This window comes from Hirundo rustica, chromosome 21 (assembly GCF_015227805.2).
Source record: "Hirundo rustica isolate bHirRus1 chromosome 21, bHirRus1.pri.v3, whole genome shotgun sequence".
Taxonomy (NCBI): domain Eukaryota; kingdom Metazoa; phylum Chordata; class Aves; order Passeriformes; family Hirundinidae; genus Hirundo; species Hirundo rustica.
Genome location: NC_053470.1, coordinates 4,242,739 through 4,256,818, shown reverse-complemented (window position 1 = coordinate 4,256,818; position 14,080 = coordinate 4,242,739). Strand labels below are relative to the sequence as shown.

Here is a 14,080-nt window from a genome sequence, read left to right as displayed (position 1 = left end):
GTCACTCCCCAAACCACCACAGGCCTCCCTCCAGTGCAGCTACAGGCACAGCTCTCAGGATGACAGGCATTAAAACTCTGGGAAGTGCCATACTGGAATGTAGCTATTGTGTTAGGGACGGCGATAATAACAACAGGGACTCTCCAGCTTAGAAGCAAGTGAAAGCGATCTTTACTCTTCAAAGTCCTCTTTTATAGACAGGTACAAGAGAGTAGAAGTTCACTGGGCAACAAACCAACACATCACCATCATTGGACAGTTAGCATCAACACCCCTCGACTGTTTCTTGCAAGTAAACAACAAGGAGACAAACAACACCTGCAGAAGTTATTTTTCTTCTTCAAGGACTGTTTAGATTTCTCCTCACAAATTCTCAGGCCATGATTCTCAGGCCAGTGTGAGAAGGTTATGTGACTTAGTTTCACGGATATTGTAACAGTGCTGCTGCTGCCTGATCTCTCACATTCTGCATCCACACTGGAAGCTGGTGTGGACTCAGCGTGGCTTCCCTTGCCAAAAGTCAGAGGAGCAACTGGGACAGCAGAATGGCAGGAAGCAGTGAGCTTCAGGGCAAGGAAAAGCTTGGGAGCGAGCCCAAGCCAGCTCAGGGGCTGAGGCCTCACACCACAGGAAAACCTGGCAAATGACTGGTCTTGACCAAGACTAAGTGCTGCAGGTCCTGTGCACTTCATCCCGGACATGGCAAGGACAAGGGATTTGTTTACCTCGCCAGGTTTGTGGCAAACACTGCAGCGGCTGGTGTCCGAGGCATCTGCAGACTGAGGTGCTGGTCTGTGCTGCTGGGCCTCGTAGAGGGAAAGGCAGACAGAGGTGCAGAACTCATGGAAAGAGCCACCTGAACCAATCTGGGCAACCACGGAGTCCTTGGTGTTCCAGATCTCCCTGGGGATCAGGAAGGGATGTGTTAGTGCCACAGGGACATGTGTGTCCTGCCACAAAGGGACAAGATGGCTCACTGCAATGCACAGGACTTTCTGGTGTCCCATAAAACTGGAAAGAGCTGTCTCACAGCACCTTCTGTCCTGGCCCAGGGGAGTGGTGTCTGAAGACAGAGCATGCAGGAGGTTGTTTTGAGGGGAGGCTGGAATATGGGGCACTAAGTCTGGGAACAGGCAGGGAAAACAAGAATGTGGAAGGGGTGTAGGGAGCACGGGTCGGGCAGTGTGTGAAAGAAGACACGGAGTAGCAGCTGGCAGTGGGCAGGAGTGATGTGGGTGAACGAGGGCCATAGGAAGGGGAGTGGCAGGAGAGCTGTGGAGCAGGTGAGTGGGGTCACAAGCACGGGAGCACCGAGGAAAGGGGAACGAACACACACTTTTTGCAGAAGGTGCATATCTTCTTGCCAGGCGGTTTTTTTGAGAAGGTGGTGAGACAGGAGCTGGAGCAGAAGAGCTGAGGAAGCCCTTTTCTCTGGTAGGCAGTCTGGCCCTTCTGCAGCGGGGTCCGGCAGTTGGCACACGTCATCTTGGTGAAGGTGGAGCGGGCGGCGCGCTGCGCCATCTGAGCGCGCAGGGACATCCGAGTGGAGCGCCGCGTACGGAAAGGAACGAAATCCTCGTCGTTGGGGTCATCCACCATGGCATCAGAGTCCTCATCAGAGACTGGAACTGCAAAGCAGCAGAGGAAGATCAGAAAACCCCTCATTAGGAAGTGAGAAACTCTGCTGTGAGACACACGCTGGGATTTCTGAGTCACCTCTCTATAGAGCCCCTCTATGTACTTTGTTCCTGTCTGGGTGGAATGATAAAGGGACCCTTAAAGGAAATTCTGTTGTAACTGGAGATGAATCAAGAAGTTTTTAAACAAACCAGGCTTAAATACAATTACTGTCTAGGAAGTCATGATAGGCCAAGGTTGAGCAGAAGCCCAAAGTGTGAACTTCTACCCTGTAAGAACTGTTAGGGAACGTGCTGATCACCAGATTCTAGCACAGGCAAGCAATAAAGGAGCAACACACAAATACTAGGGAATGGCAGGGTGACTATATATTCAATATCCCAAATATCCCAAAGAATAGACACTTCATGTAGCTCTCCAGGAAAATCTTCAAGATGCAACCTACTCTCATAGAAAGGAAGAAAGTTCCTTGGTGAGGAGATGGAAGATGGATTTCCTGGGAACACCCTCAAGTCTCATCCTGCTAGTGCTTGGTGCCCACACACCACTGTAAAACTACCACAACACTCCCTGTTTTGACCTAAGTGCCCTGAGAAAGCAAGGCAAGTACCCCAGGATGAAGACTTGTGGGCTGAAAGGACCTGTCCTGTGTAGAAGGAAAGCCTGCAGAGAAGTTCCAGAATTCCCACTGTACTCACACCATGAACTACCTGCCCTCAATGGATCTGGGCCATTCTCTCTGGCTGAAAACAGGGATGGGCCAATCCCAGTTACTCACTGCTCTCAGAGGAGTTCACAGTTTCAGGCCGGGCAGCTTCTGATCTTCTGGGTCGTTCGCTTCTTTTCTGCTCCTAGAAGACATCCAGAAAATAGTTAGGCCAACTATCAGCTAGGACAACCATAGATAAATGTCACAGATTATGGTGAAGTTCCAACTTCTGGGATTTGGTTTCCCAATACCTAGGCTGAAAATGGATAAAACTCCACGGATACCTGATCAGAGCTGGCAAGATAGACGCGAGGGGGAAGTAGGCTTATGACAATGGTATTTCCACTGAGGGTAGCAGGAACACACTGAAGCCACATTACAGCACAGTGGCAGTGCACAGAGGTCGTTCTGTCACAGGAGTCATACAAACTCCTCTCCAGAGGGCTGACAAGACAGCCGGTGTCCCTCAGAGTGTGACAACAGCCAGCCACGCTCTGTGCTCCTGTACCATACATACTTGACTGCATTCTCCTCACCTTCTCAGCTGGCAGCTCGCTTCCCTTCCCAGACAGGCTTCCTCCTGGAACAGAAGCACAGAAGAAGCTTGCATCTAACATCCTGCTTTGCTCCAACAGAAGAGCACAGGTGTTTTCCAAATGTAGCCACCCTTTGTGTCAGTCAGCACATGAAGCCTCAGCCTGTCCTGGCTATCAGGTACCGTTCTGGTGGTGGAAGGCTCCTAAACCCACCACCTGTAGTTACAGATCCAAACACACAGCTTGGGGGGACCCCTGTAAGGGGGAGACCTCCCTGCACAGGGCAGGCAGGCTGGGTGGGCAGTTACCTCCAACTGCTTCTGACCGAGACTGAGCATCTCCTGGAGATGGCCAGCTTGGGCAGAGGGACTTTGCATATTGGAAAACACCTGCTGGTGATCCTCAGTGCCAGCCAAGACTCCAGTGATGAGCAGTGAGAGCTAAGCTGATGTGCAGCCACAGCTTTACTGGGGAAGCTCCTTGCTTCCAAAAGCACCAAAATTCAGTTAAAGCCATGAAAGCCAGAGCAAGAGCTTGTGCACACTAGAACATTCCCTTTACAGATGTGGTTTTGCCCAAATCTAGACCATCAGAAGACCATGGCTATTTCTATAGCAGGGGATGAGCTGGAATGCAGAGCAGACTCCAGCTTCAGCAGTGTGCAGCTGGATGAACTCCTGAGCAAAAGGAAGCCAGGTTCTGCTGAGCCAACAACTTACCTGTTGGTGGTAAGGCTTCCTGTGCTTTGAGTACACTGTTCTCTTTAAGTGAGTTCTTCCCACTATCACCTCCTTCCTCTGCCCGTTTTTGCTCCACAGGCTCAGGGGGCAAAGCTGCAGTTCTGTTGTCTGGGCTCAGTTGCACCTCTGCCTCCCCTGCCAGCCCTTCCCTCTGCACAGGTGAGTTTTTCCTTGGTGCCTTCAACTTCATCTTCTTTGTTTGTTTAAGACTGAGTTGGGGTGGGGGCACTGTGGGACTCGAGGACTGTGCTGTGGTTTCTTCTGTGGCTGGGGCACTGCTGAGGTCCCTGGAGTCAGGGACAGGTCGTTGGGGTGATTCAGGGACAGTGTCACCAGACAGGGCAGGAGTAGCAGCAGCACCATCTTCCTTTACATCCCCAGAACAATTTTTTGGTGCATCCTCCCCTTCTTTCCCTTTGTCTGGGTCAACAGCTTCTCTAGACAGGGCAGAGGAATCTGCTGGTCCACCCTCCACGTCCTGGGAAGGTTGTGCCTTACACAGCCCATCCACACCCTCTGGTTTATCTAGTTCCACCAAGTCAGAAGTTTTACCCAATTCATCTAAGACACCAGGTTTCTCCAGCATATCCAAGACAACAGGTTTATCTAGAACACGGTCATTTGATTTATTTAGTTCAGACACGCTGTCCGCTTTCACTACAAGGTCCAAGTCCTCATCTGCAGTCATCTGCTTGGATTGATCCCAGCCAGGGGGCTGAAGAACTGAAACTTCCTGGGTAGAAGCTGTTTGGGAGCCCAGGAGATCTTCACCAAACTCCATGTCAGCAGGGAGATCACCAATGAGCGGTTTGTCAGGCAAGGACAGGGGGTCCAAAGATCCTGAAAATTCACTGGAATCCATTTAGAAGATGGCAACTGGAAATGAGAGAGAGACTTGCAAGTTAATGAAAAGCAGTCTAACATAGAACATGAACTGTCCACTCTTCTGAACACTGCTGGAGTAAAACAAGGCCCAGGAATGCTGCCAGGCCATAACCAGCAGACACCAGCAGGTGAATCACCTCCACTTGTGAGGGTACAAATGTCAGCAGCAGGGTGCAGTAATTTGGTTTAACAGACCTTTGGGAACTCTACAGCCCTCACACACCTCACCAAAGCACAGCAAAGAGACTTGCTTACACTGAGTGACACATTGGGGTATCAGAAATGGCTCGAGCACCAATTCACGAGGCTCCACATCAATGTTCTGTGGTAATAACCCCAGCACTGCCTTCTTCTCTATCCAAATAACCTGGTCTGTCCTTTCTCCTGATCTGTTCTTATGGAGCTAGCACATTTTTAATTTATAAAATACCTTTTTTCTCTTAAACAAAGAGGTAGAAATAACTCCTTTAAGCCCTGAAGTGTGAGTCTTAATAAGGTACAGGATGACAACATGCATTAATCTTGTCAGAGGACAGATATAAACAATGTTACAGTATAACTACAGCGACTGCACAGCCCCAAACCTACGTAGGCTAATATTCAGATGGGGAACAATTGGAAAAGCTTAAGTTAGAACCAGGAGGAGATCTAGAGAGTGGCAAGAAGAAAGGTGGTAAAGCTCTGATGTTAAAAACAGTCAAGAGCAAGTAGCAAGACAGACACAAGCGTGCAATGCAGAGTCAGGAAAAAAGACCAGCGTGACTTTGCAGGGCACAAAGAGTGCACTTGAACAGCAAGGTGTGATGCACACTGCCAACCTCAGAGGGCAACTTAACATCCCAGCTCCTCAGGGTTGACATTATCATAAGACAGAAAGGTCAAGGCTTCAAGATGAGGCAAGTAATATGGTCTAAAACTGAATCAGAGCCCCACAAGGAGACAATGGTTGACAAACACGAAGAGGGAAGGTGAGAAGGAGCTGGAGTCTGCAAGTGGTAAGGCAGTGTAAGACTTGAAGTAACATCATGTCCCCAAACAGGCTCTAAGTAGACACTACAAAAAAGGCACTAGAAGCAAATGATGTGGCAACAACCTATCCGTCCCAATCAGAGTAATTCCAATTCTAAATTTAGCACTGTTTTAAGCCCTGAATGAGAAGACATAGTACTTTTGTTTATTTGGGCTTACAGTGGGCATAACTCATCTGTATCAATGAAGGAGGAAGCCTGGTATAATTTTACTGATGATGGCTGTTTAACTTTTTTTATATCCTTCCCTCTGAAAGGACAACCAAGTTCTCACTCACAAACGGTTTGCTCAGAACTAAACAGAACACACTTGGACAGAGAACATAACCTAACTTCTGAAAGTTATAGGAATTTAAGGAAATCAGACGCAACAACTGGATTTCAAAGCCACTGCCTCCTTAATTTATCTAAATACACAGTAATGTTTTCTCTTTCCTGGTGGCAGATAAAGCACTGTTCCCACAATCACAAACAGAAACGAAAGCAAAATGTAATCTTTTGAAATGCTCAGCAAGTCTCACCCCTAAAGACTTTGGCGCTTCTGTTCACTTTCAGTTACAAGATGAGACAAAACTTTTAGAATAAGCTAATTCCAGAGCAACACAGGATCTAATACATGTTTTAGGTTGGCTGACAGAAATAAGAACAAAGTGAAATAGAAACAAAGACATCTGAAAGAAATGTCCGAAGGATTTGAAGCAGATGAGAACCCTCCCAAGATGATAAACATGTTTTTTATTCTGCTGCTCAGAATATGAACAATGTCTCCTGCTCAGAGATATCCCCCACCCAGTTTCACAGACAGACAGCAGACCCTACAATAATAAGCAAAAAAAACCTCAAGGCATCCAGATGAAGAAGGAAAATTTATTTACAGGTATACTTAACAAAGCTAACACACCCCTCAGAATCACCTCAGACAGTTTGCACAAGTTTGCAATGAACTACTAAGGTGATACTTCTAAACTATTTCCCACTTTCAGCTGGCTTAGTCTTTGCTTGGTAGAAACAGACCCTGGAAACATTCAGAGCATAAGAAATCCATCTGGGCACTCCCCCTCAGAGCATAATGCAAGCAACAATCTATGAACTTCTCCTGTAACTCGTGTACTCTACAAGTGCATCTGTTTTAACAGTGTACACCTTAATACAGCTTTCAAACTTTGGGTGATACAATGCAAGAAAAAACTGATTTAATGGCAACGTCCTTCACTGATAGAAAAGTCTTAAAGAGAACAAGTATTCTGCAGATTAAGGCAACTCCAAACTATGGGGGTGTGGCTGGGACAGACCTTCCTGCAGAGGTAAGAGCACTCACTCGCAGGCTCTGCTTGGAAGCACAGTCCCCTGAGCTCGAGGTCCTGTCCCCTCTCATCAGCTCTGCCTGAATCCTCCCAGCAGAACAGCTCACACATTCTGGAGGAGGAACCAAAACTTCTTCTTAGGATGTGCAAAGCTGAGGACGGCTGCAGTCAGTCCAACGAAAGGACCACACTCCTTAGGATGTGTAAAGCTAAAGACTGCTGCAGTCAGTCCAGTGAAATGCACTCGAATATCCTGTTTCTATTCACACCAAGAATGGATACCTGGGGAGAGAGCAAAAGAAACACAACTAACAGGATGTTCCCCTTCAGCACATCCTCCAGTCAAGGACTCAGCTGCTGAAGAATCACTTCCTTAAGCTGCACTGACAATGTCCCTGTTAAGAGTCTGTACTGGGCAAATCCTCTGTGAATCTGCCTAATCCCAACTTTGAACCAATTTATACTTTGGACTTCCTAAAATTCCAGTGGTTTTAAGTCCTGCAGCTTAATATTTAATTTTTAGAAGTATTTTCCTTTTGTTTATTTTCGACCTGCTGCGGCAGAGCTCCAAGGTGATACAGGGCAGATGAATGTCAATTCTTGATATATTTTAAAGGATCTGGAAAAATGATGGAGTTAAGAGTTGAGGCTGGACCCAAGGTTACGCTGACGAACACGGAATGTCCCTGACAATGAATTCTTTATAGTGTCTTTCAACTACCAGCTGATAAGGATGAGGAAGGTGGGTCTCAAAGCAGGAAAGAATGGTATTTTCCAGCTCTCTGGGTTGCTCTAAAATTAAACTCAATCTGAAGAAATTAGAGCTGCTCCACTGCAGCAAGGTAAGAAGCTCTACTTCTGTCTGCCTCAGGCAGTCAGATTTGCCTGGGACTTCTGCTCAGCTTCGCAGTAAGTTAAGCTGCAAACAGAGCGTGCACTTTATCTCTGGTAAAGTATTTTCTCACTTTCTACAACAGAAAGAGAATAGCTTATTGTTTCTGGCAGGTGCTGAAATGATCCAGCACAAGCCATCACCTCTCTTATTCCAGGACCAGCTAATGCACAGCTCAGTCACCGGGGTTTGGTCACTGGTCTGCTCAAAATCTTCCTTTTCTAGCCTCATAACTGGCAGCAAGGAGAGTACAGTGCAGCATGACTTGGCCAAACCAAGAGGAGGCAGTGTGCTGAAATCCTGCACCTAGCAGCACACACAACTGCTCCATTTGGGAACTCCTTACTTAGGAATAAGTACACCCTGGAGTATTCACTAAGAGATACATCCTTGGGAAGAACAAGCTGAAAGAGTAAAGTCTCTTGCACAACAGTCTGCAGCAGGATGCTTCTCAGGTAGCAAGAAAGCGTTTCCAAAGTAGTGATGGGACAGCTGAGGGTCCTCCCCAAGCCTGCAGGACTGGCACAGAACATGACGCTGATTGCCAAACCTGTGACTACCAGACCTGCCCAGCTCTTTCTGCCAAAGAGGCGCATGTGGGGTTTTCTCTCATAGCTGGAAGTTCAAAGTGCAACATCTCTGCCAGGACTTAAGCACATCTAAATGACTACCTGGGACTTTAGCCAGCTTATTAAAGGCATCAGTGGTGCTGTAACTCAGGTAACCATTAGCAGGGGAATATGTGGCCTACCTACAGAAATGAGGATCTACCATCAAACATTTAATTAAAAACAGACAGCAAGAAAAAATGCTGTTGTTACTCCCTCACAATGAAGAGAGCATCTCAGAAGTCTTTACGGCCCACAAAAAATCCCACAGCCATACAGTTACTGCTTTCCTCTAGCAAAGGAACATCTTGGGTATCTGTCCTGGACCTCCGTCCACGGATGTTTATTCAGATTTTCAATACTTTTGAAGGCTGAAGGATTATCTTTTTCACTATTAGAGATCATTTGAAATATGAAAATAACCAACTAGTAACTACAAAAACTACTTAAATCAACCCTCAGCCACCTCCCATCTACAGGGTTTTTAACACCTAAGCAGAGCTGTGGAATAAGCTTCTATTTTTTGAGCCAAATTTTTGAACAAACAGTAACGCTCCACCTAATATTTCTCAACAAAAACAACAGTGTCAATACACAGTTCAATCAATAAAACATTAAGAAAGTAATATCATGTCCTACCAGCATGGTTTCAGTCAACATATCCTCATTAACAACATTATACTTTGAGTGGTGAGTACAGCAGAAGCCAACTTCTCTGCTGTGACTTCTCTGAGTTTATCTGGACAGCTGTTAGCATTCTAAATTCAAACACTGCAAGCTTTTATTATGCATTGGCTAAGTCACTTCAATTCAAATGAATTTACAAAGAATCAGCACTAAACTAAGCACACTACTGTGGACCATGTTTCAGTCCAGTCAAAATGCTCCAGAAAGGAGCAGAAAGGATTTTGTTACTTACTACTTACTGCGAGGCAGCTCTCTCAGCTGCAAACTCAGTCTTCAAGGAGCACAAAGCCCGCTTGGTGACATTCAGTACAGTGCTGCTTGCACACAGTGCCATGTTAGACCATCACTGTCTCATTCTTGGTTACTGTCTACAACTGATAACCGTTATTGGAAGAGTTGAGATGTTTAAAAAAAAAAAAAAAAATTCTGACACTGTAAAACAAGAATCCCACTGCTTTATGAATCAGCCATGGTTTAGAAAATACCCTCCAGTGTTAAATCTATTTTGTTCCCTGAAAAGAAACAGGGAGACATAACCCATCTCAAAAAAAATCACGAAGTAAGACGATCTACAGCAGACGACTCCTTAGAGATACACACAAGGATGCAAAAAGCTGGAAATAAAAGTTGGACAAGCTCATAAACACTTGATTAAACAATTAACTATGGGATCTGTAACTCTCTGTGACTTGGAGGTTTTACATGCAGTGACTCACTCCAAGTCAGCCACAGCTCCCACATATGCCACTGGTCATGTCCTTGTGCTTTGCAGGCAGGGTTTGGCAAACACTGTCTCACCTCCAAATGTATTATTGGTTCTCAATCGGTGCAAACTACAGCAGCTTTCACCACATCCCCTTCAGGCCAGTCCTCATGTGTGACTGGGACTGTCCACACAACAGTAACTGGTACACAGGGGAAAAAAGGGCCTTTCCAGAATTTCACCAGCAGCATCGAGACTCCAGCAATTGTTTTTTGATAGTCCCAAAGTCAGGAAAAAAGATCATCACTAGATTTTCCCACAGCAGAAGCCCCAGCTCAGGGCTGCAGGCCTCAAATGTATTATCTCAGTCACCCTGAAGCCAGAGAGCCAAAATCCTCCAGCACTGAGCAGCTGATGCTGCAAAACACAACCATGAGTCTCCTGTAAATCCCTCAAAGGCAGGAATGACCAAGCTGGATTTTGAGCTTGCATTCCAGAAACTTCACCTCAGTTTCAACAAAGTGCAAGAAGGACCTGTTTCAGAAATCTCACAGAATTGCCTGGAATTAGGTTTACCAGGAGACTCCCTGCAACTCTTCAAATATAACTGACAACACTCCTCAAACTCAGCATTATCTGCTGCTAACCATAGCAGTAAATGCTATGACAGGCAACAGGAGCATGCTCATCCATCCAGAATGCCATCCTTGCAGCAGTTTGAGATGGCTTGGATCCCCTCACGTCCTGTAAGACCAGGCTTCCCCTAAGCACCTACAACAGAGAAAGGAGTAACAAGCCTAAGTACACCCTTAGCAGTGCTACCTGGAGAGCAATTCAGCTTCAAGAACCAACTCCACTCAGCCATCAAGTCCAAGAGAAAATTCTCCTGGTGTTTGTACAGCCAAAATAATGTTCCAAGAGAAAATTCTCCTGGTGTTTGTACAGCCAAAATAATGTTTAATTCAGGGGAAGGGGTTTAGTGGGTAAAAAAGCTTTGGAAGTATTACTAGAAGCACAACAGAAAAAGCTCAGAGATACAGCATGTTTGAGCAGTGTGTGTCCAAACTGCCTTAATGATATCAAGACGATTAAAAAAAACCAGAAGACCTGGAAGTGATAAAAAACAGATGGTCATCAGGTCTCTACCTGTTGTCCAAATGCTGCAGGAAGGCATCAGAACACCTGACAGTGTTCTGGCACGTCCCACAAGCAGCTACAGACAGCTGGAGAGGACAGCTGCATAGACAGCAGGTGATTCTCCAGAGGAGTGCTGCAGCCTGGGAACAGGCCACAGACTGCCTGGAGGGCCTCAGAACCCAACTGGACAAAACCCTGCACAACAAGGCCTCAAGTCAGCTTTGCTGTGAGCAGGAGGTCGGTTGGACCAGACCCTTCTAGAGGCCCCTTACAACCCAAACCTCTCTGTGGTTCTGTGAATAAACCTTACTGCACAGGGAAGAGACAGAAGACAAAAGGGCAGAGTCCATGAGAGGATGTATCTTCGAGGGCAAAACATTAACTTTTCCCTAAGAGGCCTTGCAGAGGTAAAATACTAGAAACACAATGTGAGCTGTCTCTGCCTCACTGACAGTCCCAGATCCCTCTGCATGGTGCCTGCCACCAAGGTGCTGGAAAGGGATCTCAGCGCTGGGAGGCCTCACCTCACGTGAACAGCTGTTCAAACTGGCTCGGGTAAGGCTGTGCTGAACAGAGCAATATTTCACCCTGTCTAGAGACCAACTCATCTCCCCTCGGGCTGCCCAAGGCTGGGCCAGCAGAGCAGACTCACAGCAAGTGGCCAGGAGACAGCACCAGAGCCCATGGCCAGCAGGACTTGTGAGGATGGTTTCAAACTGCCATATCCTGACGCGTACCATCAGCAGAGGAAGAAGTTAATAAAACACTCTGCTGAGACTAAAACACAAATCCAGTCAAATCCTGCTAGCACTGCCTTTGCTAAACTAACAAATGCATTGTCACAGCTGTAGCCTATTCCATACCGCCCTTAGACTGCTTTGACCATAACCCTTCTGCACCAAGGCTTCTGCCAGCACATCTGTGTCCATCCGAGTTGTACATCCCAGCATCACTGACCACAAGACACCCATAAAGATATCACACTTTGCCCCTGAAGTGAGGCCACAGGCTCAGCCTGGGCCCTTGTTTTAGCTGCCAGAGACGTGGAAGAATCTGGTGTTACTCACTGTCATCCTCCAAAGCAAGGGCACTCACAGTGAGAGGGATGTGAGCAGGTGCAGAGAGAAAAAGAGGTTGTGCAAATATGCACTATGGAGCTGCGAGGCTCAGGTTAGTCATTACAGCTCTGCAGGCTGTGGATATTCCTTTAATAAGGTTGAGCTCACAATAATAACAAGGCTATGCTCGTATCACCAGCTTTGATCCCAGGCTAGGCAAGGTTAGGTGAGAAAATGCAGATTAAAAGTTTTCTTGGGGATTGCAGCTGCAATGAAAGGGAAAGAAGTTACAGCCTAGAACAAAAGCCATACCTGGAAGCACAGCAGGAGAAGAGGAGAGCACAAATGAAGCAGCTCTCATCCTCATCAAAAGAGACTCCAGGAACCATCCCTGAGCACTCAGTTGAAAATCCTACCAGCCACCATCACCTGACACAGAGCACGTCCAGTGCTGCCTCTGCCCACACAAGCGTATCTGACTGCCAGGGCCTTTTCCCATGCCAGGCACACAGCACAGCCAGCTCCCTGCCTGGCCAGGCCTGCCTCCACCTCTCCAAACCACACAGGAGGTACTCCATGCCCCCCAGGGCATCTCGTTGGCCACAGCTACGCTGCCCACATGGGGAGGCTTCAGCAGACTGGGGCCTCTCGCAGCAGCCCAAGGCAGCTTCAGCCCCACGGGGCTGCACCTTTCTCTCATGGGGCCAGATCCTGGAGAGCAGCACATGGTGTCCAGGGATGCACACACCCACCAGGCCTTGAGGAGGCTCCGGAGTCACCCACACACAGGAGGAAGGCTGTCAGAAAGGCTGTCCAGTTCAGAGAGCAGTAGCTGCTGAACCCCACACGCTCCTGCGTGTGGTGACAGCACCATAAGGGCTGAGCCCCTGAGGACACAGGGACAGCAGAGCCCCGGCGGGTGCCAGGGCAGAGCTTTGGGGCACAGGGTGCCAGGGCTGTTTGCTGCCACTGCTCAGCACAGCAAGGACAGGCCCTGCTGGGCTGAGCACTCCAGGGCCTCCCAGGAGCCATGAACCCTGTGCCCAGGCATTGGCATGGCTGGGGGGCACAGCCAGCCACAGTCCCCCTCGAGGGCTGCCCCCCGCGCCTCCCTGTGCCAACTCCCACCAGGGATGGGGCCAGCCTGGGGCTCCCCATCCATCGCAGGGGGGCCCAGAGACCACCCCCCCAACAGGGACAAGGATCTCACTGGGGTCTCCATGGAAGCGGGGTGCGAATGAGGATGAGGATGGTCGGTTCCCCAGACGTAGTGGGGGAATCCAGAGCCCAGACCCACCCCCCCCACTGCAGGGGGCACGGGGTGCGCTCTGCATCAGGTCGGGGATGGGGGTCACATGGGGGCTCCCCATCCATCCCGGGTGACTCCAAGAGATCCGCCCCCCTCCAGAGCGAGGGCCGCACGGGGGTCTCCATGAAATCGGGGCGGGGATGGGGACCAGGCAAGTGCGTAGCCCAGCCACACCGGGAGGGGTGCAGAGACCACCGCCTCCCCCGCACCGCAGCGCAAATCGCATTGGACTGGAGCTGCAGCGGGGTGGGGGTCAGGCTGGGGTTCCCCACCCATGCCGGGAGGACCCAAAGCCCAGATCCCCCATAGGGGGCGAGGGTCGCACAGGGCTCCCCTCCCCACCACGGCCCCCCGGGACCCGCCGCAGGGCGCCCCCAAGCGGCCGCCACGGGCAGGGGGCGAGAGGCACCGGCCACGCCCCTTCGTGGGGAACCGGCCACGCCCCCTCCCGCAAGGCGCGCGCCCCCTCCCCCCCCGGGGGGCGCACCCACCCCCCCACCCCCGCCGCCCCGCCCCCTCTTCGCGGGGCCCCAAGACCGGCCCGTGGCCCCATCCGCACCTCCCGGGACACCGCCGGGGCACGCCCGCCACCGCCACCGCTCGTACCTGGCTCTCCCGGTGCTGCACCGCCCGCTTTACCCAGAACCCGGATTTGGGTCGCGGCCCCTTTAAATGGAGGCGCCGCTCGGAGCCCTCACCGCGCTGCAACCCGACGGGGGGGAGGCGGCGGGGCCCTATTGGCTGCGCGGGGCGAGGGGCGCGCTCTCATTGGCCGCGGTGGGGCCTGGGCTCGCGAGACTCGCTCACGAGCAGCTGCCGCGGAAACGCGGAGCAGAGCCCCGAGCG

At 49.6% G+C, this 14,080-nt stretch overlaps 1 protein-coding gene across 6 annotated transcripts in view; it reads right to left on the bottom strand.

The window, feature by feature from the left end:
* ZMYM3 (zinc finger MYM-type containing 3) overlaps positions 1 to 14,080 on the bottom strand; it is a 32,102-nt gene that overhangs the window by 17,556 nt on the left and 466 nt on the right. For 2 of the 6 annotated variants that reach the window (XM_040083870.2, XM_040083876.2), the window contains exons 2-6: positions 3,603 to 4,499; positions 2,884 to 2,927; positions 2,417 to 2,489; positions 1,337 to 1,628; positions 726 to 903 (exon numbers count right to left, since the gene is read on the bottom strand). In XM_040083870.2, coding sequence (XP_039939804.1) covers positions 726 to 903; positions 1,337 to 1,628; positions 2,417 to 2,489; positions 2,884 to 2,927; positions 3,603 to 4,485 — 1,470 coding nt within the window. In that variant the 5' untranslated portion in view covers positions 4,486 to 4,499. Of the gene's footprint in view, positions 1 to 725; positions 904 to 1,336; positions 1,629 to 2,416; positions 2,490 to 2,883; positions 2,928 to 3,602; positions 4,500 to 12,237; positions 12,837 to 13,793; positions 13,816 to 13,840; positions 13,979 to 14,080 lie in introns of those variants that run through there. The other 4 variants (XM_040083871.2, XM_040083875.2, XM_040083872.2 and 1 more) reach the window with 4 other exon arrangements.